At 37.1% G+C, this 26,352-nt stretch overlaps 6 protein-coding genes across 7 annotated transcripts; 2 read left to right on the forward strand and 4 right to left on the reverse strand.

The window, feature by feature from the left end:
* Positions 1-17: 17 nt before the first annotated feature.
* LOC103832454 (glutamic acid-rich protein) lies at positions 18-3,883 on the reverse strand. 2 transcript variants are annotated; one of them, XM_018653296.2, is made up of 12 exons: positions 3,494-3,883; positions 3,058-3,261; positions 2,808-2,989; positions 2,603-2,729; positions 2,322-2,519; positions 1,562-2,248; positions 1,372-1,473; positions 1,244-1,302; positions 1,112-1,163; positions 938-1,024; positions 800-852; positions 18-706 (listed from the first exon to the last, which is right to left on the reverse strand). In XM_018653296.2, exons 1-12 carry the CDS (start codon positions 3,599-3,601, stop codon positions 250-252), a joined length of 2,316 nt encoding a protein of 771 aa, XP_018508812.2. In that variant the 5' UTR covers positions 3,602-3,883; the 3' UTR covers positions 18-249. The 2 variants fall into 2 exon arrangements, with proteins under 2 accessions (XP_018508812.2, XP_033130299.1); XM_033274408.1 differs by having other exon boundaries at positions 800-849; positions 3,494-3,876.
* A 978-nt stretch (positions 3,884-4,861) lies between these two features.
* Positions 4,862-6,193, reverse strand: LOC103832455 (probable CCR4-associated factor 1 homolog 6). The gene is made up of 2 exons (XM_009108468.3): positions 5,901-6,193; positions 4,862-5,821 (listed from the first exon to the last, which is right to left on the reverse strand). The coding sequence occupies exon 2, from the start codon at positions 5,738-5,740 to the stop codon at positions 4,913-4,915; it is 828 nt and encodes a 275-aa protein (XP_009106716.1). The 5' UTR covers positions 5,741-5,821; positions 5,901-6,193; the 3' UTR covers positions 4,862-4,912.
* Positions 6,194-6,883: 690 nt separating this feature from the next.
* LOC103832456 (nucleolar GTP-binding protein 1) lies at positions 6,884-11,378 on the reverse strand. Its single transcript, XM_018653379.2, has 15 exons — positions 11,150-11,378; positions 10,923-11,071; positions 10,716-10,839; positions 10,576-10,640; positions 10,381-10,494; positions 10,222-10,296; positions 9,923-10,033; positions 9,708-9,821; positions 9,542-9,613; positions 9,437-9,473; positions 9,232-9,344; positions 8,876-9,085; positions 8,233-8,785; positions 7,646-7,816; positions 6,884-7,567 (listed from the first exon to the last, which is right to left on the reverse strand). The coding sequence occupies exons 1-13, from the start codon at positions 11,241-11,243 to the stop codon at positions 8,696-8,698; spliced, it is 1,368 nt and encodes a 455-aa protein (XP_018508895.1). The 5' UTR covers positions 11,244-11,378; the 3' UTR covers positions 6,884-7,567; positions 7,646-7,816; positions 8,233-8,695.
* A 4,572-nt stretch (positions 11,379-15,950) lies between these two features.
* On the forward strand, positions 15,951-17,727 carry LOC103832459 (aquaporin NIP6-1). The gene is made up of 5 exons (XM_009108471.3): positions 15,951-16,353; positions 16,450-16,674; positions 16,930-17,124; positions 17,205-17,266; positions 17,359-17,727. The coding sequence occupies exons 1-5, from the start codon at positions 16,111-16,113 to the stop codon at positions 17,549-17,551; spliced, it is 918 nt and encodes a 305-aa protein (XP_009106719.1). The 5' UTR covers positions 15,951-16,110; the 3' UTR covers positions 17,552-17,727.
* A 4,109-nt stretch (positions 17,728-21,836) lies between these two features.
* On the forward strand, positions 21,837-23,648 carry LOC103832460 (zinc finger protein 1). The gene has a single exon (XM_009108472.3). It carries the CDS (start codon positions 22,722-22,724, stop codon positions 23,394-23,396), a length of 675 nt encoding a protein of 224 aa, XP_009106720.1. The 5' UTR covers positions 21,837-22,721; the 3' UTR covers positions 23,397-23,648.
* Positions 23,649-25,102: 1,454 nt separating this feature from the next.
* On the reverse strand, positions 25,103-26,331 carry LOC103832461 (uncharacterized protein At2g39795, mitochondrial). The gene is made up of 3 exons (XM_009108474.3): positions 26,035-26,331; positions 25,594-25,916; positions 25,103-25,487 (listed from the first exon to the last, which is right to left on the reverse strand). The coding sequence occupies exons 1-3, from the start codon at positions 26,275-26,277 to the stop codon at positions 25,325-25,327; spliced, it is 729 nt and encodes a 242-aa protein (XP_009106722.1). The 5' UTR covers positions 26,278-26,331; the 3' UTR covers positions 25,103-25,324.
* Between the last annotated feature and the right edge of the window lie 21 nt (positions 26,332-26,352).

The raw sequence follows: 26,352 nt of genomic DNA on the forward strand, positions 1-26,352 counted from the left end.
CATTTCGGAATTGAATCTCTCACGTGGAAAAATAACCTTATAACCGAGTGACAAACGTGGCTCTTTATCTAGTAAACAACGATTATGCTTTCCTAAAATACAAATGTCACAAACTTTCAGAGACACAACACAGACCAGGTGACGTCATATCTCTCTAACAGGTTCAGTAAAAATCTAGTAACAAAGATAAATAAAGGAAATAGAGAGTCTAAAGCAAATGGTTTTTGTTCACGACGCATAAACTCCAATTCAAGACCCTCTCTCTTCATCAGAGTCTTTCTCGATCTCGGAGAGGCTTGAGCTTTTTGGCACTTTATCATCAGCCTCAGCCTCTTCTCTCTCTTCTGCTTCGTCCTCCATATCATCTGTTTCTCTCCACTTTGGCTCCTCTTCCGACTCTGAGCCGTCTCTCTCACTCTCAACCTCTGGAGTTTCAAACTGTTCCTCTTCTTCCTTAGCTTCTGTCTCAGTCCATTTCAGGTTCTCTTCATCTTCTTGCATCTCACTGTTATAATACTCATCTTCGCTTTCCTCGTCCACATCTCGGCTCACTTCCTGCTCTGCTTCTCTTCTGCCAGTTTCAACAGCACTTAACTCTTTCAACGATTTGACATTCTTCCCTTCCCTTGCTGCCTTTTTGCCAGAATCCTTCTTTGATGATGATGATTCCACGTTTTTGCTTTTCTTGACTTTCTGCCTCTGCATTCTGCAACAATCATAACATAAGAGGACTTGTACTTTTACAAACAGGATCACAATAAATGAGAAGCTGATAGACACATGATCCGTGTTTACTCACATGTCAAATAAAGGAATGGACTCTGGCAGATCAATCTCCATATCCTCCTCCTGCTAATCGATTTTGGGGGAAAATCATTAAAGCACTTGCGATTTACGCATTCACGCGAGAAACAAAGAAAGAAAGAAACACAGATACCTCACTGGCAGAAGAGAGATCCTCAAGTAGCTCCCAGCGTTCTTTATAAAGATAAAGCTCTTCTGATTCTCCATCAGTATATAATACCTGCAATCAAATGTGAATAAATCCATAATTCTGACAGAGGAGCAACAGAGTTGAGTAGCAGATAATCAGAGATTGTATCTCACTCACCTGATGCATCTTCGTACGACCAGAATAAGCCTGTATGACGCCTTCATAAAAACTGCACAGTGAAACACAAATCAACGATTTAAGCTACTACACTTTGGAAACAAGAACCTTTCAACTTTCATATGCACTTACGTCTTGTCCAGCGGCCACCATATATTCACTCTCTTCCCGACCAAATCCGCTCCAGACCCCTGAAAAGAGGAGTTACTAACAGATATGTGACAATAATATAAAGGCTAAGGCGACAAAGCTTATTATACCACTTCTTTTTTTGCTGTCCGGCTCCTCACTTGTTGGCTCCTTGAAGTCTCTTCAGATTCTTCTGCCAATGCTCTAGCTCCAACTTGAGAAACCTTCTTCTTCTGCAATATTTGATCGAAACATGAAATTTCAACACAAAAGTTTTATGATATATCATTAATTAAATAAGAGAACTATATGATCATCTACCTTGTCCTTTGATGATTGTGGAACAGGAGTATCCGAAGAAGCACCTTCCAAGTTGTTTTTCTTAGCAGCTGTGCGAGCTGACGATCTTTTTCCGCTGGAGCTCACAACTGGCTTCTTCTTCCCGCCCTTCTGGGACTTTGTCTTCTTCCTTGATTCTCCAATCTTTGTGTCATCTTCTGGTATTTCATGATTTGATTCTTCCTCAAGAGTCTCTTCTTCGTCCCGGAAGCATGATGCCAACTTCTTCAATTTGGGTGAAGAAGGAGAATCTAAATCATGATCAGTGTCCTCCATCTTAACCCTGCTTCGTTTAACTGAACCCGTCAGCGCCCTACTAGTAGTGGCCGGGGAAGATTCTTTAGCCGGAGGCGTTTTCTTTGCAGCCACCTTTTCAAGTGATGATTCTCCTCCTCCTCCTGATGCTTTTCTCTGAAGCTTCTTGTTTGATGAACATGTCTTTAAAGAATCTCTTTTCCCTGAAAGCCAAGGAATGTCGTAACCTTCCTCAGGATTCATCAATGAATTGGGTTTCCTTCCTCTCTTCCCTGAGACTCCTACATCTGTTTCTGCATCTCTACACTCAGACCACACTTGCTTTCCCTTTCTTGATTTTTCATCTATCGCAGGTCTCTTGGAACCACTTTTAGAACGAGTCTCCTTGCGTGAATGCCCCAAAACCAGTTTGTCCTACATCAAGCGAATTAGTTAAAAAATGCTGAAACTCTACAACGAACGATAGAGCTCAGGGTAACAAGAATACCTCATTCTCTTTGGTGTCAACAACATTGTGGACCTTGGGAGTTTCAAAAACAGTCTGGCATATGGTCGTAACTACTGGTGAATATGAATCCAAGGTGGTCCCTGAAGACTTCAAAGCTTCCATGATGCATGGTTTAAGCTTACGGGCACATCTACTGAGAACCTTCTCAACAAGACTCCAAGCCATTGGTGAAACATTCTAAAACATGAAGTGAAGACAAATCAAATCCAAAGTTTGTTGACGGCTAAGAGAATTAACTTGTAAGTAGGAAGAAAGCTCACCTGATTATCCTTTTTGACACTAGCTAACAGAATATCGAGAAAGTCCCTTGACACTTCTTCGGTTTCATCTAATACTGTAATCATTATCATCTCCATTGAAGAAAAAACCACTCGTGGATGATCAGATCTAACAGAACACACAAACCAGTTAAGTATATGATCTAAAGAGTTTCTAGAAACTTAGGTTTTGTATTATCTGATCTACCTTATGAGTCTCAGGAACATGCGAAACATTTGTAGAATGAGGTCATCGCACTCTAGGTCCAGCATGACCAAGCAAGATTTGACCTTTGAGACATTATCAAGAACAGACTCGGCTTTCTGATAGCTGCGAGAGGATGCATCAGCTAGCTTCTCAAAAGCTTCTATCGTCAACCTGAAGACGTCCTGTGACACCAAACAAGCAGACTTCAAAAGACCATTACAGAGAAGTAATTTAATTTGTTTCTGTTTACCTTCATCTGATCATCAGTGTAAGGAGCTTCTGGGGCAGTGATCCTGACGATTTCGGTTAAGCAGGAGACAACAGAAACCCTAACATCAGAATCAGGGTGGCTCAAGAGGTCACTTGAAACCAAAGCCTTCTTGGTGGGAATTAGGGCGTTTTGCATTGACAAGGGTTGATCTTGCTCCACTTTTCTCAGCAGTGACTCAGTTTCCTACACACACGCACATGAAGGAATTGAAAATTAGAGATCCAATTCGCTGCTTCCACCAAATTAACAAGTTCGATAATCCAATAAAGGAGCAAACTTTCACCAAACAATCCACTAAAAACATCAATTCGAGATTTCCTTAGCGGCAAGAAAGAGAAACCCTAATCGCATTTCGAAGAATCTAACCTAACAAAAGACACGATTTTGATGGAACAATCAAAAGAGGAAGACGTACATCGAGAAGATTGAGAAGCTCGTCGGTTGAAGAATGAGGGGTGAGCAGTCTGTTTCCAGCATCAATGAGTGCTTCACCAAGATGGTTCAATCCAACAATAGAAGCCATATTTGTTCTTCTTCTTCCCCCAGAAATTCAAAACCCTAGAAAATCAAACAGAACATCAAACTGTGTCTTCAACCCGAAAACACTGTTATCGACCAAACGCTTAGGATCCTCATATAAGGGTCGTCGAGACAATGAAAGGGGGGAGAGAGAGTTCGGGGGGGGGGGGGTAAAGGTTGTGACTTGTGAGGTTAAGCGGTGTGTGCTAAACAACTTATATACCACACCACTAACTCTAATTACAAAACTATAAAGGCAAAGAGATTCATTTTCTTAAAAAAAAAAAATCAATGAACATTTAGATTGTGTTGAATCACAGAATTTGTTACTATAATTGCTGAAAACGGATAAAATAATCTATTTTTTTTAATGAGGGAGGGCTTTAATACTTGATTTACCAAAAAGTAATTTTCGCTTTTTTTTTCTATGACATTTTACTAACAGACATGTTCCCGCCTTCTTTTCCTTTGATAAGATAAAGTTGATTACTAGTTTTGATAGGTTTTTGGAATTAGTTAGTATTATAAGACGAGCTTAACAAGCCATCCGCAAGACTTACACCAGCCTTATTCACTAAAGATATTATTGGCATTTGGAACAGTAAGCAAATTGATGTTATCATCAGCACATAGAGCTTTATAACAAGCTTTGACATAGCTGAGCCACACGCTTCTCAATAAGTTTTAGCAATTTCATCAAAACAGACCTCTATGGTCGGTCACACCACCGTGAGCACGTGACTTACTAAGAGTCAGCTCAGATCCATGTCCTCTGGAATAGCAGCTGCCTCAGCGACAGGAGGAATAACAGGATCAGCCTCATCGCTTCAAACACGAAGTTATAGGACTCGTAAGAAACAACTGAGCGAACTTTTCTTATAGCCCAAAGGCACACTGAAATAAAACTTTTATTTAGTGAGTGGTATAATTTGTAAGAGGTCGTAAAGGAACATTTTGCCTTATAAAGCCCAAATCGTGGTCACTAATTACAATATCGGGCCTCAGTAATATCAACTAATGGGTTATGCCGACAAAAGCAATCGCTTATTCAGACAACCAAAACGTTTCCAATTCAGTTTCTTCACGGTCTTGTAAGAAAAGAAAAAACTGGGTTCGAATCATTTTGTTTCAGACACAGATTTCATGTCTATATAATCCCTCTTCACTTATGATCCTAATTTTCAAAGTTCTACGAATCTGTGATCATGCAGTTGCACACCAGTATATTCAACACAACCTCATGTAACAAAAAAAAAAAGATGAAAAGAGAGAATTTTTAAGGACTTTTTATTTGAATTTTTTTATTATTATGATATTAGAGAGCAACCTGACCATTTTCAACACCTAATCCATACAAAACACCAGCATATTTCTGCAAGGGACCAACGAAGAAATTCTCCTTAAGCTTTCTGAAAGTACAAGACGTGAGCAAACTATCCGACCCCGCCTGGTGACATATCCCAACTCTCTCCACCTCCAGCAGCTCCGCCAGCTTGTTCAGCCCCCCGTGCAGGCTGTTGCAGAACTTCATCAGGTGCTTTATATCGTACACCGTCGGGAAATAAACATTGATCAGCTCGAAGAAGCTCGTCTGCGAATCGGGCAGGTTCTGGCACGTGAGGAGCTTCAGCAAGTATCCGAAATCGTACCCGCTGTGGAACGTGACCCAGTGCACGTTCCCGTTCAGCACGATCCCGGAAGACATCAGGAGCTCAGCGAAACGCCTGGACTCGATCCCTTCTCGAGTGTTCTTGGCGAAGTCGATCCCTGACTGCTTGAGGAGGTCGATGGAGTCGACGGCGAAGATGTCGGAGTCGAGATCGAACTCGCGGAAGTTGAACTGCCAGATGCAGTATTTGTTGTCGGTGCCGCAGGTGGGGAGGTTGCCCTGCTCGTTGGAGAAGGTGAGGCCGAGCTGGATGATGTTGAGGATGTTGACGTTGAGCTTTAGGGTCTCGTAGTGGTAATCGGCGTTGGATTTGAAGGTTCCGACGGGGCGGACGACGATTCCGGGGAACTCGGTGTCCATGGCGACGTAAGGGAAGTCGTCGACGACTTCGCGGATCAGATCCATTTCCTCCTGGAGGTTATCGCTCCAGACTTCGCGGATTTGGATCGAATCGTCTTTTAGAAACAGAGACATGGAGAAGACGGTGGGTGGGGGAATCTAGAGAGAAGAACCTAGAACGGATCTAGAGGAAGACCCGATCCGGTTTCATCAAATCTGCGATTAATCCAACACAATCAAACATTTCAATTTCTAAATCGAAAAATCGAAGGAGGTCGTGTGGGTGGAATCGAACCTGGTAGATGGAAGAGTAGGCGGCGATTCGATTGGTGGTGGGCTAGGGTTTCAGAGGATGTGGGTGGTGGTGGTGGTTTATCGAAAGGCGTAATTGGTAGGAGAAGAAGTGATATTTATTATTATTATTAAATCAAACTTTTCTTTTTATTTATTCTTTTACCTTTTTTTTTTGTTTTTCTGCTATTCTGAATCCGATTTTCTTTTTGTTTCTCCAAAAGTTTTGTTGTTTCTGTTTTCTTAATTAGGATCGCTGCTTATTTCAAGTCGCATTTTTATCTTTCTGCATTAATTTTTTTTTTTACTAAACTGTAAATATCATTAAAAATGAAACTTTTGTCTTTTACATACATCTTTCTTGGCAAACATTAGATAAAAAACAAAAAAGATAGTAAATTTTTGGCTATTGAATATGACCGGATCATCTGATCCAAAGTGCCATGATGTTGGTGAATTTGCGCCTCTTGCGCCTTGCAGTTATTGTGTTTCTCACATCTTTGTCTATTAATCTGAAAGTTTCATATTTTGGCTATTCATCTTTCTGCATTATTTACTAAAACAATATTACCGAAATTCATATTTATAGGAGATGAATATAATTAACCGCTAGGATTTTGTATACACACATAAACGTCTAAAAACTTGGGCTAAATTGTCAATAACATAATTAAACGGTTAAACCTTAAAATGTTAAAAGACTAATGACCACATTTATCTTCTTACTTGAGCATCTGCTTCCTGTAGCACAAGAACACGACCAATTGATTTCATTTATATTCTTTACAAGTCCACTGATGCAATGCAAACAAGACCAAGGAGCAAACAAGCTGACAATTCTCAGTTAATAAGAGACCACAATTTATGTCATCAACCAACAGATAGTGATTCATTTGCCAAGTTATGGATTAAGCCAACATGTGTCTTACAATGCTTGCAAACTCGAGAATTAAAATAGTGAAGTTTGCTTAGAGAAGTTTTAAATAATTATCGAAAATAATAACTATTGCGAAGAATTATACTTAACAACCTCAAGAAAAAAAGGTCTAAACATGAAAGATTGCTGTTAAGACTTCCTATTAACACGCATGCAGTAAGGTTAATCAGCCTAAACCAATCTCAATTGGAAACTGACGCAAGAGACTCATATTATTGGTATATCCCATAGTTTTTTTTTCATATATTTAGTTCCCTTTTTCACTGGTTTTCATAACGAGGAACTGGATCTGCTCTCGAAGTGGAACAAGTAGCTCTGTTAATGTTCTCCCTCCCAGCGTCATAATCCCAAGGCTTCAAGTGCACTCCTGTTCTTGTACTTTCTTGTGACTCAGTCCATGCTATCTTAATAGCTTTGTAAAGCTCATCACCATATTTCTCTTTGAGGTCCAGCAGATCCTGCGCCTCCACTTGTACCCAGTCGTCTTCTTCTTCTCCCTCTTCCGGACCTTCTATGTAAAGCTCCCAAACTCCATTACTGGTTTTGCTTCTCCACTCATTGCACAGAGTTTCGGCATCAAGTATTGCTCTATCCTTCCTCATTGTTTCCTTCTCACGACCATCAGATGGGTTATTGAGGCACGCTGCTTCAAACATCTTTGGGTTTAGGTAGCCCGGGACTCTTACTATGTCAACCAACGGGCCCTTCTCTGGAGTATTTAGTTCTGGCAGAGCCTATAAGTTTTTAAAAAGGAAAAATGAAACATGATGCCGCCATGAGTTATGTTAAAAGATGTATGTATATATACGTACCTGCAATATTGTTAACTTTGCACGTATGATCTCTTGATTCCTCTGAAAAAGATCATCCTCAAGACGACTAATCTTGCGTTCGTAATGCATTCTTTTCCTTTCGTAATCATTGATCTTCATCTGCAACTCATGAACAGCATCCATCTTGTTCTTGTTTTTTTTTTTTTACTTCTGAAAAAGGCAAGCCAACAGTATAAAAACTAAGATTATAAACGAATGGAGAATCAGAAACTAGAGGTTTCCTGAAGAATTTCTACGCCGGAAACTGAGAGAATTAGTCATTGGTGCTCGTAACATCAATGGCCATACACACACCCCAAGCAAAATCAAGATCGTAAATGCAAGATACACTGTTGTCCATAGAGCAATCTTAGAGCTTTAACACAGCAGCTTACGAGTTTAAGCACATAACAACTAAGGCTTGAGAACTTTCAGGGGAAACCAAACATAATCGAGACGTAAGGAAAGTTTACGATGGAAACCAAAAAAGAAGAAACCCTAAGACTTGTGTGACACGGGAATGGGAGAACTACAGAATAATGGAGTCGAGAATGAGGAAATGAAACAAAGAAGAATCAAAAACTTACGTGACACGGGAAAGAGAGAATCTTGGTGTGCAGAGAGCGAACCGTGAAAGATAGATTCCCTCTTTAGAAATCTACAAGAAAAAAAGAAACCTCTAAGTTGCTTGGGAACCAAGTCTTTGAGAGAGGCAGCAGGGGAGGAAAAACAGAGAGTAAAGCATTTACCTTAAACCTCTTCTTGCTATTTGATCTGGCTAATAGTGTATAATGCTCTCATGAACGTAAACTATTTATAGGTCAAGCCACTCAACTTACTTAAATAGCCAAGTTCTAAGTTAGAAATATATATAAATTACAAACAAGTTTTCAGTTATTTGAAGTGAAAATGAGTTATCAATTATTTAACCTTTTGATATATATAAAATGCATTAACGTATCAATCCTATTAAAGAAACATAAAAACAAAGAAGAAATAGTGAGAAAAGCTTAAAATGGGTTTTGGTAAAATGCAAAGTCTCTCTATATTCTAAGAACTAGGAACAGTTGGATCAACTCTCACTTCACTTTTGATCTTCTCCATCTCAGTACTCAGTACTTCCTTCACTCTGCTCTTTAGCTGCAAGCCATGTAGAGCACTCAAAACACACGCACACTTTTGCTTCTTCATTTATTTAGTCAAATATTTCTGGTAGGGTTATTTACATACCTCACTGAGACCTTGTTCTGTTTTCACTGAGACATGAATTGATCCATCAGGTCCTGTTTCCCTGTACCTAATGATTTCTGCTTCATCATTACTTATATCTTCTTTGGCGTAAATCACCGGAGAGCCGCCTCCCAGCAGATCGCATTTGGACACAACATCAATCCACAGGTAATCCTCAAACCTTTCTTTTATTTCTTTATAAATTCGAAACTGCAATGCCCTCAAAACAAATATATAACAACATAATCAGACCCAACTATTTTGGCTCACACACATGTTTTGTCTTCTTCAGATCATTTCAAAGAAAATAACCATATGCACATTAATAATGCACTGAAGCCATAAAAAATGATTACCTGATCAGAAGGAGAAGTCCCACATTCACCAGTTAAATCATGAACATATAGAACCGCGGTTGGAAGATGAGTGAGTACAGCAAGAGTTAGCTTCTCTAGATTATTCCTATCCTCTGTATCAACCCCAATAAAAAGACAATCAAAACTTGATTAAATATCATAAAATCATGTAGCCAAAAGAGAAGTTGTACTAACTAGACATTACCATCACATCTCCTGAGAAGCCCAGGGGTGTCTGTCACCTGCAATGCTTAGATAATTAACAATCCAAATCATGAGTAATGTGATTTGACGAAGCAAAGCAAGTTACCTGAAATCGTTGGTAGTTCAAAATGACGTGACCCATGAGGATTCCTCTGGTGGTGAAAGGATAATTGCAAATCTGACATGCCAAAAAAAATCATATAAGGAACAGACAGTGCAAGTTATTATACCAATATATGTATATATATGAAGATTGGGATAATAAGGCAAACCTCAGGCTTCCCTGTTGAAAGAATGCGCACTAAAGATGACTTGCCAACGTTTGGTGCTCCAACAAGGCAAAGAGTTGGCATTTCCAAATCAACAACTGGCATAGCCCTCAAAACCTGCAAAATAATTAGCTCTCTTCATACAACTCTAACGAATAATTCAAAGAGATCAAACCACTGGAGGGGAAAAACAAAGGGTTCATTCATGGTAAACAAACCTTTGCTATGCTTAACAATTCATCAACAGCTATTCCTTGTTGCTGGAAAACCAGTTCAAGCTTCTCCACACCTTCGCTCAACCGGTCCTCTGCTTCTCGCTTTGACAATGCCTGCAAACAAAAGATCTCATTTAACTATTCCTAAAGTGATATATTATAGAATAAGATGGAACAATGGGTATTGTTAATAAGCTTGTAACGCCTTTAGTGTTGAAGTACCAATCACAACTTATGTGAGATAAACTAACATGAAAAATACAATTATCTATTTTTTGAAATACAGAACTGAGAAGTCTGACCTTAGCACAGAGGGAAGCATGTTCCTTTCCAACAGATTGTACCTTCTTCCTCAGAGCATCAACTTTTCCTAACACCTAAGAACAACTAAAATTATAAACCAATGCGCTTGAATCAGTTGCAGGGTAATGCGTCTTAGAGGGCATGCATAATAGAGATACCTCCTCGTAGTTTCCATCACCAAGAGTCAACTCAATAAGAGACCGCTCATATGGATGCAAGAGTCTCCTCCGTGGAAAACTTTCCATATATCCTTTTAAAGGTAGAGCCAGTTCCTTAAACAAGAGAGCAATTTCTGATTTGGTAAGACAACAATCATTTATATGGAACAAAGGGAAGGATGCAAATGAAGTTACTTTCATGAGTGCATCAAGCTGTTTAGCACCTCTATTCCTTTCTCGCTTTGCAATATTAGCAATGCCTGCCAAAATGGATACATGCTCAGCTCAAAGGGTCTGAACGAATGAATGTGTGAAGAAAGGAATCAAGGTACAACCTTTAGTAGGTTGGACTCTTTTGGACTTCCTGAGAGCAGAAGAATACAAATCAATAGATGGCATCACCATGGGGAGTTTTTGAAAAGCTCCCAAACTTTCCTGCATTGGTGGCCCTTCTTTTTCCTACACAAAAACCAACGTTCTGTTGGTTGGTTAAGTTGCATTCAAAGAAGATAAGAAAAGGGCTCCAAAGGAGGGAACTTTACCGGGGAGGCAGGGGTTTCAATCTGCTTCTGAGTGATGTAGGAAGTGGGCAAGTAGCTTGAAGTGACGACTGGAGAAACAGCTGTCTGAAGATTCCGACATTGACGCAAGGTTGGAGACCAGAAAGTGGGAGACTTTGGAGTGGAGGAGGCTGAACAAGATTGAGAGAATAGAGAAGAGAGGTAAGCGGAACGAAACTAGGGGATGAAACAAATCAAGCATTTGTTACCTGTAGAGAAAATGAAAGCTGGTAGATAAAGCTGCGGTGGTGATGCTAAGAGACGCCATTGATTCGGAAACAACAAGCTCGACGCCAATTTCATCGTCCTATTGCTGATGATTCAGTGAACAAAATATCTTTGTAGGATTCACGAAATCGAGATTGTCCATGTACGTCTCATTGTGCTGAGCATCACTTCGATTCAAGCTTAGCTGCTTGTTTTCATATCCTGGAAAGCTTCAGTTGAGTCTAGAACTTGACCCGGCCCACTAAACCTAAACGATGCATTGGGCTTACGAAATATGTGAATTAATGGGCCTTCTATTAATACACTAGATTAGGCCTTACTTAATGACTACCGTTCTTAATTGTTTCGGTTTCTTGAGTAATTAATTAACTCTAGGCTGTGCAATAATATATAAAAAAAAAACGTTAATTATTTTTTGAAAAATAATAATCAGGAAAAGAACGATACGTAGGTTTTTTGATATGTTCTTGAAAAGATCAGATCTTGATTAACAAAAAAATTGTGGAATTGCAAATACATTAACACAATTTTTTATACTCTCAAACAAAGGTTTTGATTTATTTATTTTATTGTTCAGAACGTAGGTTTTGAATTTTCTGCATTGTTTTAGTGGCATAAGAGCAAAAGCATCACTGAACCCTTTTTGGGGTTCATCTTTTCAATTTTTTATTATTAAACTAGGGTCGGTCCGCCTTACGGGCGGGATATACTTTACTTGTTATATAAATGATTATTTGTTATATAATTTTGTGGGGACACTCTTTAAGTTTGTATGGGTTATAGTTTGTCTTTTAAATGTTGTTTGGGTTAATATGACATTTTTTTAGTTTAAAAATTAAACAAACTTTAAGTTTTGGACCTTTAGTGTGAGGCCCATAAGTTAAAAGGCTTATCTAACTATTCGAGACACGTCCAACGAATCGGACGCAGAAGAAGTTTAGGAGTTACTCTCTAACAGATGGCTAGATTTCCCCTTCTCTGTTTTCTCTTTGCGGCGGCGCTAACGTCATCCCTGACATCTGCCGGCGACGAAAATTATGTATATTCGCCTTGTTCAGATTCCACCGCGCGGTCTGCAATGGATTCATTTTTGGAATTGCCTTCACGGCTAAAGATTTTTTCTTTGGCACCAATCGTTCTGTTCAGTATTCTCCATGCGATCATTGCCGCCTCTCGCTCCATGCGATCGTCGCCGCCTCTCGCTCAATGGAAACTCTGAGCTCGTTGTGTTCAGACCCAAAGTCGATGAGATCACCCTTCTCACCATCAATACCGCTTCTAGTTCCTCTAGTTATTGTCCGGTTTGTTCTCGTCTCTCTTATCTATAATGGTGAATTTAGGGTTTTGATTGCAGATTTTGATCTATTGTTGATTGGATCGGAGTTTATATGCCCAGATTAGTTTAGTTTAGTTTTGCTACAAGAAAAAATGATTTTCTTAGCATAAGAAAAAATGTTTTTCTTGCTATGACATGTCACTGTTAGCGTTATTTAAACCGCTATGTCTACCCAAACTATAATAGGTCTCTACTATTAATCATAGCAGTTTTATAAATGCTATTATCGCTAAACAATATAATAGCTTTTTTATACTTTGCTATTGAGTAACATTATAATTTAAAAAATTAATCCAGAATTTGATTTATAATTAAAAATAAATAATAATTTATTATAATTTTATGATAATTAAAATAAAGAAATTTTTTATTTATAAATTAAAATGGAATTACAATTAAAATTCAGTTTACAAAACTAAACCAGAATTAACAAAAAAAATTAAACCATCACATCTATCCAAATAGGTTTACACTAAACCAAATCTTAGAAAAAAAAAACCTAAACCTAAAAAAGAGACAGCCTCCACGAGCCTTCCTCTTCCAGCCGCAATGAGATTTGCCTCCAGCTGCCTTGAGCCTTTCCTCCTCCAGCCGGCTCTACCATCTCACTCTCGTGAACTGCCGTAAACCACTGCCTCCTTCTTCCTCCGGCTCTACCTTCGCACTATCTTTCTCTGTATTCTCTCGATCTCCTTCTCCATCGATGACTTTTGGGGCGAGTTCGAGAGTGGTGGTGACAGAGCGAGCTTGAGACCATTGACGACGGAGCGAGCTCGATACATTGACGATGGAGCGAGCTCGATACAGTGACGACGGAGCGAGCTCGATACAGTGACGACGGAGCGAGTTCGAGACTGTGACGACGGAGCGAGCTCGAGATGGTGACGACGGGGCGAGACGGTGCGAGCTTGAGACCAGTGACCATGGGGGCGAGCTCGAGACGATGACGACGGCGACGATGTCAGCGAAAGAGACACAAAGAAAGTGGTGGTGATGAGCGTGACGGCTTTTCGAGATCTAAAACCCACATTGAAGCCCATGATTTTACAGACTAAATGAAACGCAGAGTATCAGTGGCCGAGACACGTGTCAACACCATAGAAGTCGACTTTCTAACCTGGATGCTGAGGTGGCGCAACAGGAGAGAGGCAAACAATTTTATATATATATAGATTTTTTTCTTTTTGATTTTTATTTTTAAAAAAAAACTAGAACAATCGCGGATCGCCATGACACGTGAGATCCGCACTACAGTGATGATTTTTAGGAAAAAGGGATTCAGCCGAGAAAGTTTTAAGAGAGAGAGGTTCATGTGATTGAATTATTTTATTATTTTTTTTTTTTGATTTCTGTGTGAACTTCCACCGTAAACCCTTAATGGGATGCTCTAAGTGACAACAGCGTTTCCCAAAATGAGTAATGCATGGAAGATTTTATTTGGGACGAAAATAATGATTACTAATTTTTCCAATCCAATAATCGAACACAATAATGAGATCACATTTTCTCTTTGACACCACTATGTCACGCTTGCTTTAATTGTGTGGCTTAAATATAACAGTCTCGCGACGAGTTTCATGTTATACTATAACGTTTCTTTTCTTTTGTCCGACTTAAAAAACTTATATAAGTTTCTCTTTCTAAGTTTTAGGCAAGTATGGCAGAATATACCACAATATTTTGTGATTTCATACAACATACAGTGGTTAATGTACATCCATACAGATAAATATTATCAGAAAGAGTTGAGTTCCACATCATAAACGCTGATTAAAAGATTTAAGTATCATGTCAATTATGCTAATCAAACAAATTGAGAAACAGAAAGGAGAAGACAAAATAAGCCTCAACGACTACAGTGAAGTGAGCCAGCTATTTTATTTTCTTAAAGAAACAGAAAATTAAGAAAAAATATGGAATAAAGTTGACCAGTTCATGGTAGCCACGATTAGTGAGGGACAAAATTATTTAGACGGAACTTTTTGACAATTTTTCTCGACCCTACAACATTTCTATCTAGACTCTTCTTCCTCCTCTCCTTTACACTTTGAAACATCCCCTTCAATATCATATCAATTGTCTCCCATTCAGTTTATGTGCATTCTTTCATACGCAAGCAAGCAATCAAAATAATTAGTCCTAATTCATTTTCACTAACACTTTAATTAACACACGCACTATATATGCTAGTGTCGAAGATATAGTAGGATTTTGCATATCAAAGTAATATAAATAATCAGAGAATTACTGCAAAATAGAGAGTAACGAAACTGAATTAGGGAATACGGTTAGAAGGTAGAACTAAAAAAGTTCATCTTTAATACAAACATCGTATTATATATATCTGTAGAATCTCTGCGATGTGACGTTGGGATTTAGAACAAACAGTCGCTTCACCATCTTTGAACGGTTCTGAATTGTTCATCCACTCCCAACAATCCAACGCGACCACATTCATTGACACACAGGGTTTTCATATATATATATATTATATCTGATTATTCAGTGTTACCACATATATTGGATGAGCCAATGTGATTTAGCTTTAAGGGAATGGACGAAATTTAAATGGTTATCTTAGTCCTATGAGGTATAGATTCTTCGGATGTATAGACCTATAGTTGTACCTATAGTTTATAAAACTTTACAAATAGTAGGTAATGTACGGTTAGGGATAAAAAACATACTTAGACAAGTTATATATGCGAATAAGGGACTACAAACTTATTATTTGGAGAAGGCTTTCACTCTCACATTGTTCGGTATGGCCCGAGATGGCCTCACAATCATCAGAGTAGGCGGCACAGTTATATATCAAGTCTTTTCACTGAGCCGAATCTTCTTGATCTCCTTCTTCACACTCTTTGTGTGAAGTTTTTCTCACACTCTATGGAGTTTTTTAGTTTTTCGCTTGTAAGATATTGCCTTCTTCTGTCATCTTTATTATCATAGAATTTATTTTCGATTAGCAATAAACAAATGTTAAAAGAAACAAACGTATTCCTTGGAGGAAAAACTTTTTTTGTTGCATGCATCAAATATTTATCCAAAAAGATTAAAAAAGAAGAAAAAAGAGTCGATTATGACAATGAAAGGTCAGGAACCATCGCTTTTAAATCATTCTCTTTGCTAAACAACTTACAGCCACACACAAACACCCAAGTATTCGATTCTCATGGTGAATAACAATGTTAAGCAAATAATGCATGTTCAGAGAGAAAGCGATCTACAATGATTCATTCATGCTTAAAGCTTCTTTAACACATTACGATACATGTATCATGTACGTAGAGTCGTAGAGATATAAAAAACATGGTATACACGACCCATTCTCATAAAGATAGCAACATTTCATGTTATGCTGAGAGTCTTTCTTAAGACACATGGATTAAAATTGAGTACCAACCCACTCACTCACTCCAAACCAAAAAAAAAAAATCATCTCTTTTGGATCCCTTCACTCATAAGTCAACTCTCATATATTATATTTTCTCCTATAAATAGCCTGCGCATCCTCTTCATCCCTATACCACACACAACAATAAAAAAGAAAAAAAAAAATATATCCTCAAACATCCTATCTCTCCATCTCTCTCTCTCTCCAATATGGATCACGAGGAAATACCATCAATGCCCTCAACACCGGCGACAACACCGGGAACTCCAGGAGCACCGCTCTTTGGAGGTTTTGAAGGAAAGAGGAATGGACATAATGGTAAATACACACCAAAGTCAATTCTAAAAAGCTGCAAATGCTTCAATGTTGACAATGAATGGGCACTTGAAGATGGAAGACTCCCTCCAGTCTCTTGCGCTCTCCCTCCTCCTAACGTCTCCCTCTACCGTAAGGTACATGTTCATACAAACTAAACTTGTTACCCTTCCATATATAAGCACATCAACTAAAGATGCATTCATTTTACTAATATATGCATATGTTTACAGTTGGGAGCAGAGTTTGTTGGGACATTGATACTGATCTTCGCCGGAGCAGCCACGGCGATTGTCAATCAGAAGACAGATGGAGCGGTCACGCTTATAGGCTGTGCTGCCTCGGCTGGTCTTGCCGTTATGATCGTTATATTATCGACCGGTCACATCTCCGGGGCACATCTCAACCCCGCTATCACCATTGCATTTGCTGCTCTTAAACACTTCCCTTGGAAACATGTCAGTTACTTTTTCTTTATTTCTTTTACTACATTTTTGGATGTTACTGACAAAACGTCAGTTACTTCAATTTAATTTCTTTTATAAAATTTTGGATGTTACTGATAAACACGTGAACATGCACATGCACACGCAACACATATGGGTTAATTAAGATATACTATAAAATTTGATAATTCAAAGCGATTTGTTATTTTTAGTTATTTGGAATGTTATTTGTTAGTGACTAAAGTAATTAAATGTGTAAAAAAAAAGGTGCCGGTGTATATCGGAGCGCAGGTGATGGCGTCGTTGTGTGCGGCGTTTGCACTGAAAGCAGTGTTTGAACCAACGATGAGCGGTGGCGTAACGGTGCCAACGGTGGGTCTCAGCCAAGCTTTCGCTTTGGAGTTCATAATCAGCTTCAACCTTATGTTTGTTGTCACTGCCGTGGCCACCGACACTAGAGCTGTAAATATACACTAAACACTAAAACCTTAAAAGAACAAAACAGTTGAAACACGTCTGAAAATCAAAATATAAAATGACAGGTGGGAGAGTTGGCGGGAATAGCGGTAGGAGCAACGGTCATGCTTAACATACTCATAGCTGGGTAAAATCACTCAGTAGACGGATCTAAGTCACATTTGTCTTCTTGTTTCTTACATAGATATATGATTATGTTTTGTTGATCATGATAAACAGACCAGCCACTTCTGCGTCAATGAATCCAGTAAGAACACTAGGTCCAGCCATTGCAGCAAACAATTACAGAGCCATTTGGGTTTACCTTACTTCCCCAATTCTTGGAGCGTTGATCGGAGCAGGAACATACACGATCGTGAAGCTGCCAGAGGAAGACGAAGCACCCAAAGAGAAGAGGAGTTTCAGGAGATGATCCATGATAAATATTCAAATCCCATTCGCCATGTGTTCTTTGTTTGCATCACTATGTGTATAATATAATCTCTGACGCCAGAGAATATATCATTATTATATAAGCTCTATCTGAATCCAAAAATACTGCGAATGCTTTTTCGTTATAAATCAAAATTGCAATATCGTTTTTGTCAAGTGCTTGGTTTTTAGTCTCATACATATAACAAAGTAGCTTGCAGTTCATTTTGTTGATGAGATCATTGATCTTGCCTTCGCGGTTTCCAGTATCTCCTCCGTCGTTGAAAACTTGTTTCTTACCATGCAAGACACCAGCCTTGGGCTTGTTGAGCTTCAAGGGTCCCAAGAATCTCATAACTTCTATGCAAAAGATATTGTGTTCTCCTAGTGCATACGGTGAAAACACAAGCCATAAAAATTAAGAACACCATGGAGTAAGCTCTCTTGTACATCTAATAGGAAACAAGAGGAACAGGATTGCCTTCTATTATTGTGTATTCCTTTTTGAATATGAGGTCCTTAACGTTCTTTTCAATTCAAGAATGGCAAAACATTGGTAAGACTCAGAGCTCATAACAGAGCCAACAATGTCAAAACATTAGTTAGACTCAAAGCTCATAACAGCTTTAATCAAGCAATAGCATGGAAAATATAATGTTCCACTATTGAAAGATGATTTTCTTTTACACTTTGAGAAGCTTTTGAAACAAACAGTCAGTTGCTTTGGCAAAGACGCCAGTAAAAGTGCTTATTAGTTGCAGGCTGTTAAGAACCCTTCTTGGTTTTTGGGTGCATATTCCTCTTGCTGAAAGGAAAGAGGGAGGGATCATGAGGACGCTTGCAGAGATAGAACAAGAGTAAAAAAGACCAAGTGAAGTGGAAAAGGAAAACCATTGGAGGATATCAATCGCCCTTGTATGCGTGATGAGGACCTCAAGTCGTCATCAGAAAAGGAGAAAGGAACCAGGAGTAAATCAGTGAAGAACATGAAGATGAGGAAAACTAAAGAAGCCAACCAGGACATAGGTGCATCCAAAGAAGGATATCTTTGCAACCATGAGGAATTTGACCGTGAAACAATTTGCTATAGATTCTCAACTCAACCAGAGCATGCGGCGAATTGGTTTCATACCAAAAGGAGTAATGCTTTAGGAGATACACCATTTACAAGTCAGTCGACTTACACTGCATCCGAACTGGTTCTATTTAAGGAAAGTAATTCTTTGCTTAAGGAATGTGCAACTCAAACTCACGTGTGGAAACCAGGAGATCATTCATTACATCTAAGACCACTTGGAGAGTTCATACCATGCACTAAACCTCACTGGATCAGCCAGATTCTTCACCATCTCAACTTGCCATTTTTGGAGCCAATTTCTTTTAAATCCCAACGGCTAGTTTTCTACACTCTTGGCTGTGATTTGGCGATTTGTTTCATCAACCAGAAGCTCCCCAAGACTCCTAGGATCTTCCCAAAGTTGTCCAGATACAAGCAGCTCCACACATTTCCCATTTTGGCTCAGATTCTCTCATTAAGGCCTAACGGCTAAATTTCTTAATTTCAGCATGTTTTCTCATTTTACTTAGCTTTCTAAATCATTGTAATTGTCTTAGTGGTTGGCGATTGAGACTGCTTGTGGAATCAGGCTGTTCTTTTTCGTGGTTGATTGTGGAATCAGTCAACACCCTGTTCTGTTCGAGGTCATCATCATCACTCCCATCCAGCCGGTTCTATAGTCGATTAGATCGATTAGAAGAACCACCCCTCTTGTTGGATCAATCATCACTTTGATCCAAGGTGCTTGTAATCCTTTGACAGCTTAGGACTACATCAATGCGTATGATGAAAACGAGGTTTGAATTAATCGGTGGAGGAGATGACTTTGGCCTCTTAACCCTTAGCTTCATCCGGGTAAGATCTAGTTCCTAAAGGCAAAGTATGATATAACTTGTAAAACCGATACAAGTTATATCATACTTTGCCTTTGAATGAGAGTAGCCCATTTGCCTTTGAATGATTTGTGCAAAACCATATATGGACTTATGGTTATGGTCTCATTTGCCTTTGAATGAGAGTAGCCCATTGTTTCGTGATATAAGAGCAGGAAGGGATGATGGGCTTATATAAATGTTAAAAAGGTCAATCATATGAAGAAGAAAACCAATGTATACAGCCAAGTTGTTTATGATTGATTAATCGAAACGATTAGAGGACTGTTTTGATTACTAAGTATGCGCAGTTTTAGACAAGCTATGCTTCTATTAAACATGGATGTTGTTTCTTTCTTTTTTCCTTTTTCATTTTTCTTGGGGAATAATAAAGAATGAGAGGGTGGTCCATATATCTTTGGGGTGTGGAGGTTGGACCGACAAGGTAATCTAGGAGGAGATATACTGTCTAAATTGATTAGACAAAGCAAACATAAAAACAAAATACATCACCTCACAAGTCACTATGATGAAACAAAAGATGTACTTTTGTAACTAAAGCTGGATGGTTTCTATTTTCCAGCAGATGGATGTTTTTTATTTTAAAAAGAAATCAGTAAATATATGCTGGGGAATCATATGTTGGTGATAAGATTACATTTTGATGCACTGTAAATTGAACCTGTGTGACCAGTTCGTAACTTGATTGTCTTACTATGTCTAAAGATCGCAGTTACTTGTTGTTTCTACTAACAATGAACTCGTAATATTATTTACTGCAGAACAAAGCTGTAAGATTTCAAATGTATATTATATTATTATCAACCGAGTTTGTCTTTAACGTTAGTATAAATCTACGTAATAAAACAATCAATATTTTAATTTTTTTTTTTTTTTGAAACACACTTATATTAATTAAAAGAGCAAAGTTAGTTGGGAGGATTAATAATTTTAATTTATTAATTAGTAAATTACTACAGTTAAAAACAATCATTTATCTCAAGAGATACATATTTTTTTTTATACTAAAAAGTTTAGGTGTTCCATATCATAATCATAATTTGCTTCACCTAGAATGAGTGGTTTCATGGTAAAAAGACAAAAAAAAACAAACAAACAATTTATACGTTATCAACATCTTCGCACTGAAGCATACGATGTGAAGCAGTGGTGGTGATAAAGAACTTGAAATTTCGAAAGACAAAAAGGTCTTGAAAGGTTCGATAGGATAGTTTACTGGAAGAAAGCAGTTCAGAAGTCATTTCATCCAGTAGCTAAGATCAAAGGGCATTTACAAATAGAGAGCTAAGAGAAGCTCGATTAAAGACAATCTATAACATCTATGAATCGAATCTCATATCATTTGTTCTTTTTGTTAGATTAACCTTGGTGGATGGTTTTGTAAGTTAACGAGAACGAATCCATTATATATTATTTGAGAAGCATTGCAACATCTTTTTGTAGCCATATGTCATCATTAGAATGATTTTTAAAATCCTTAGAAAAATAGGTTAGTCCATCTAAATATATAATAATTTTTTTATTAAACCACAATAAATACATTATTAATGTGCTTCACTATTTCTTTAAATAAGATTACGGAATTGCCTAATGTGGCTAAAGTATATATGACAATTAATAATTTTGAATAATAAAGATTTGATAAAAATAAGTGTGTATTATAATTATATTTGTTTAATTTTAAGCTATTAATATAATTTAAACAATCATAATAACCATATAGTAAAAATTAAAAAAAAATTATTTTTATATTATATTTTGAATTTTTAAAAACGAATATAAATTACTAAAACTGTTAAAAGTTTCACATTCAAATTTTGTGATCTATCATTTAAAACTTTTGTTATGACATGATACAAATATTTAAAAAATAATATAAGTTGAAAGTCTCATTTAATAAGTATCAAAAATAAAAGATATATAAATATATGTATCATTTTAAATTAAACTATATGCCATATAAAAATACATAAATATCTTAATTTTGAAATTTACTTTGAACATTTTTTTGATAAAAATTTTGAAAAAATATTGAGAACTTAATTTTTTAAAATATTATAAATTATTTAAACCATTTATCCCACAGTGAAAATTTTGTTATCACTAATTTAGATTTTTTGCTATAACAGATACAAATGATAAAAAAATAAATATGAGCAAAAAGCATCATCTAATAAATATTAATATTAAAATATACCATATATATGTTACTATCATTTCAATTTAATTATATATCATATCAAATATAAAAAATATTTTTTCGATTTATAAAATTTATTTATATGTTCGCACCAATTTAATTATATAAGTAGTAGATAATGACTTTTTAATTATTCAATAAATATTTATTATTTCATAATATATTATAAACATATAATATATAAAATAATTTATATATATAATGTTTATTCTGCGTAAGGCGCGGATCTTAACCTAGTGTATGATATAATATAAACAATGATTAATGACATTTTTATGTGATTTTTTTTTGTTTTTATGTGTGTGTTTTTTCGGTTTTGGACATTCGACCGAAAACGGGAGAATGAATGGGTTAAAAATTTTGAGACGAAAGTGATTGTCGGGGAGATCTGATTGGCTTCATAATCCTTGTCCAAAGTGCTAACTTACCTAACACTTAAACAAATAAAGACAGCTTCTTCATTTGGGTTTTTGAATCAAACGTCTCACCTAAACCCTAGATGAATGGAACTACCTACGTACATACTGTATAGTGTTATTTATATGTTTATCATTCTAAAAAAGAAACGTTTTATAACGAAAAGAAAAACATAAGAAAATTAGAAAAAGAAAAGAGAGAAACAATATGGCAACTGGCAACAAAGACAAACTCATTTGATTAAGATAGAGCTACTTATGGTATTTATTACAATAGGTATAACATGAAATTATGAACACTCATTATTCATGTTCCCAAATATATCAATAATTCAAATTATTACAACATTAACTTTTTCTAGTGTCTACTACTATACGGTTACATGTGCGGCTCTGTAGCTCTAGGTCAGATTGCACACATCAAAAGTGTCCTCTTTTCTTTAAACATCATTCACTTTTTTGAAAAGGTCACATGTCCCTCCAGTTCCATAAATAGAACTCACACTTGACTTCCCACGACCACATCACTTAGCATAACATCTATATCAAACCTTTATTTTCCTTCTCTTTATATATTATCTATAGGCTATATACACAAAGTATACATGGATCCTTCCATCAAAGGAGATCAGGAAATGTTAAAAATCAAGAAACGATGTTATCAAGATCTTGAGTTAGGTTTGACCCTTTTTCCACGTGGTACAACTTCATCAGAACTCAATCTCATCGATTCTTTCAAAACCAGCTCATCATCGACTTCTCATCATCATCCTAACCGTCAAGAACATGTGGAAGATCCAAGAACGTTCTCGTGCAATTATTGTCAAAGAAAGTTCTATAGCTCACAAGCACTAGGCGGCCACCAAAACGCTCATAAACGCGAACGTACCTTAGCTAAACGCGGACACTACTACAAGATGAGTCTCTCCTCCTCCTACTCCTCCTCATCCTCATCCTCTCCTTCTTCAGCGTTTGCGTTTGGCCACGGTTCAGTCAGCAGATTCGCGAGCATGGCATCGTTACCGTTACATGGCTCGCCGAGTAACAGATCAACGCTAGAGATTCATGCTCATTCAACGATCCATAATCCTTGTCTAGGAAGACAAACAGCGAGTTTAAGCCATGTTTTCAAACAGAGCGTTCACCAGAAACCGGCTATCGGAAAGGTGATGCCGGAGAAATTTCACATTGAAGTCGCCAACAGTAACATTGAATATTTCAAGAGCAAGCAAGAAGATCATAATCAGTTTAAGAAGATTGACTTGACCCTTAAGCTATGATCTATTGATTGTCATCTTGTTTTAGTCTTTATTATAACTTTTACGGTTTTTTATTATCTTTTGATTATTACTTTGTTTGATATAATGATTGACTGCAGGATGTGGTAGAGTTTCATCAATTAAGCTGTGCCTTTTTTACTTGATATATTGCTGTATAGTTCAATATTTGAGGTCTATTTTGAGCCTATGTAGTACAATACTCAAAACTTGAATTAAATTGTATTACGGAGAAAGTGATAGCCATTCCACATATATTATTAGACTGGTGTAACTGTCATAGTAAGAAAATATGTATAATCATATTCATAGTGAAGAATATGTCATCTTTTAAGTTCAAGTGAGAGTAACCCTACATAATAAATGTGTGTATCTAAAATGAGAATTACAAAAAAAAATTGTGGAGTATGTCACCGAAAGAAACAAAAACATGTCCTACGTTATACGCATTATTGCCCACTAAATTGTCACCAATTTATTAGGCGTGAACTGACTTTAGTCAATCAACTGATAGTCTGATAGAATGCAATATGAAATCCCCTATATGTATAATGTATACAATAAACTATAGCATAGTTGATTATTTTATATGGTATCAAAAGACAATATATCAGCAAAACAAGATTTTACGTTTTTGTAAAAAAATATAGAGTGGATGCACTGTGATTATCGAAGACTGGTCCTACATGTAGTTAAAAGAAACAGACATTAATCCACAAGTGAAGAGTTGTTCGTCAGAGGTTGTTGTTTTCAACGCCATGTGACTATTAAAGTTAAATTTATATTGTCCTTTTTAATCTAATCTAGTCACATCGCTATTATTATTTCACAATTCTATCACCATTTTAACCAATAATCTAATCTATTACAAAACTCTCAAGAAAATTATCTGCACTAATGCCTATACTAATTTAACACTTGTTACTTGATATTTTATTTTGTAATATGTGACCATGTGGGCGAGAGGGATCTATTATGAAAATTGATAATTATCTTGGATTTACTGAATTATAACCCAAAGATTCTGTGAAGTCTGCTTTGGGTGGGGTATGTATCAAGTTGATGTTTACATTAAAGTGATAATAATCATATAATAATGCTAATCATTGCGATTAACAATCAATATTTCCCACAAATCATGATACTAACGATGCGGAAATCATGTGGTTATGCACCATAATTACCTTACTAATCCCTCAGATTATCCTAATCCGTCACATCGATTAAGATTTGTATGTAGATACCACAATCATATTTCATAGTGGAAAAAGATCCAAAGTTCTCTAGAAAATGACAGTTCTCATAATCAAAAGCTTATCAGATACCAAATCAAATTGAAAAGAGAATAGTAATTGCATCATATTATATCTCCTAATATTTTGTATAAACCAAACCGAATCAACATACATCTAACTATAGTATATTGCATTCAGCTGGCTTGTCCCTTTAACTTCTGGTGTTTTACAGTGAATCCACACTAGGGAATAATAATTTTCTAAAAAAACACATCCATGGAGTTGCTCCTCTGTTAAGGAACACTAAGAATTGGTTTGGAAGTCACCAAAGTCAAACACAAGTGTTAGCTAGCAAGTTCCCTAAGGGGGAAAATTAAATTTACCCGAGAAGTCATCATTCTACAAACTTAACTTTAAAGCACTTTCAATGCAAACAAGTAACACCACGATTCCATTTCCACAAACATGCATTTCTGAAACAGTCTTGTAGTATATGTTATTGTCCATGTTCGTAATTATGCATCAAGGAGTAGTTTTTACACAACCTGTAGGCTAAAAACCTAGGCAACAAATAAGAAAAAAAAGTTGCAACTGAATGTATTATTGGGAGCAAATCCAAATCAAAGAGAGTCATGTACTAACATACACATTGCATTTATGAGGAACCAAACAGTAGAAATCCAAAGAGACTAATGTCTAATTCTTCTCGACATAAGATTTAACGCTTTCCATCCATCTAACGTACTCGAATTTACTTTTGTTCTTCATATAACGATGCAAGAAAACAGCAAGCTCGTCGCTTATACCTCTTTCCTCTAAAAACTGATAAAGAGCGTCTTGAAGCTCATCATCCAGTTCCCTATAATAACCAAAGACAAACACACAATCACTTCATCTGTTGCACATAGTAGTCCTATATCTCATTTTTTTTTACTATGTTAAAGAAAAGAATCAAATCAGCGTACTCAAACTCTGGTCCACCGTAGGAAGACGGCGAACTGTTGGTGCCTTTACGAATACAGAGCTTGGATATCTCAATGTTATCTGGCCAAGCAGAACACACGATCTCCAAGGACTCACCAGAAATGCCCTTAGAGATGTTGACAACGAAAGTGATGTGAAGAATAAACTCAGGTTCAGTTCTGGTGGACTTTGAAGTCGGAACTGATCTATCAAACATGGTCGCCTCCACTTTAATGTCTTCTTTCTCCCCATACTTCCTCTTCAAGCTAATCCACTGCTCTCCATGCCGTTCTTCCACAGTGAATGGACCATAACTGCTGGGAGACTGCCAAACATATACAACCAAAGTGATCAATCCCCAAACTAGAGAAGGCTAAAGTAAAGTATCTACCTTTCTGCCATTGAAATGGAATAATTAAAGTATCAAGCTTTATTGGCATTACCTGAAGAGGAGGCGAGTGATTGAGTTCGTAATCGATCTCATTACGGATGAGTCGGCAGATGTTTCCTTGGAAAGCTGATTTCTGCATTTCTGAGACGTAACTCCCCGAGCTTAGACATCTCCCTCCGATCAAAAAGTTTCGATTTTGAACCGTGGGTAAACCGATTTTAGGGTTCCGGTACGCAATCGAAGGGGACGAATCGGAGAAGACGGATGTTCTCAGACATCTGAGGTATCGAGCCATTGACAGAGAGATGAGAGGAGAAAATGACGACGATTCGTAGGGTTTAACAGTTTTTAAGAGATTTAATCGTACGGC

This window comes from Brassica rapa, chromosome A07 (genome assembly GCF_000309985.2).
Source record: "Brassica rapa cultivar Chiifu-401-42 chromosome A07, CAAS_Brap_v3.01, whole genome shotgun sequence".
Taxonomy (NCBI): Eukaryota; Viridiplantae; Streptophyta; class Magnoliopsida; order Brassicales; family Brassicaceae; genus Brassica; species Brassica rapa.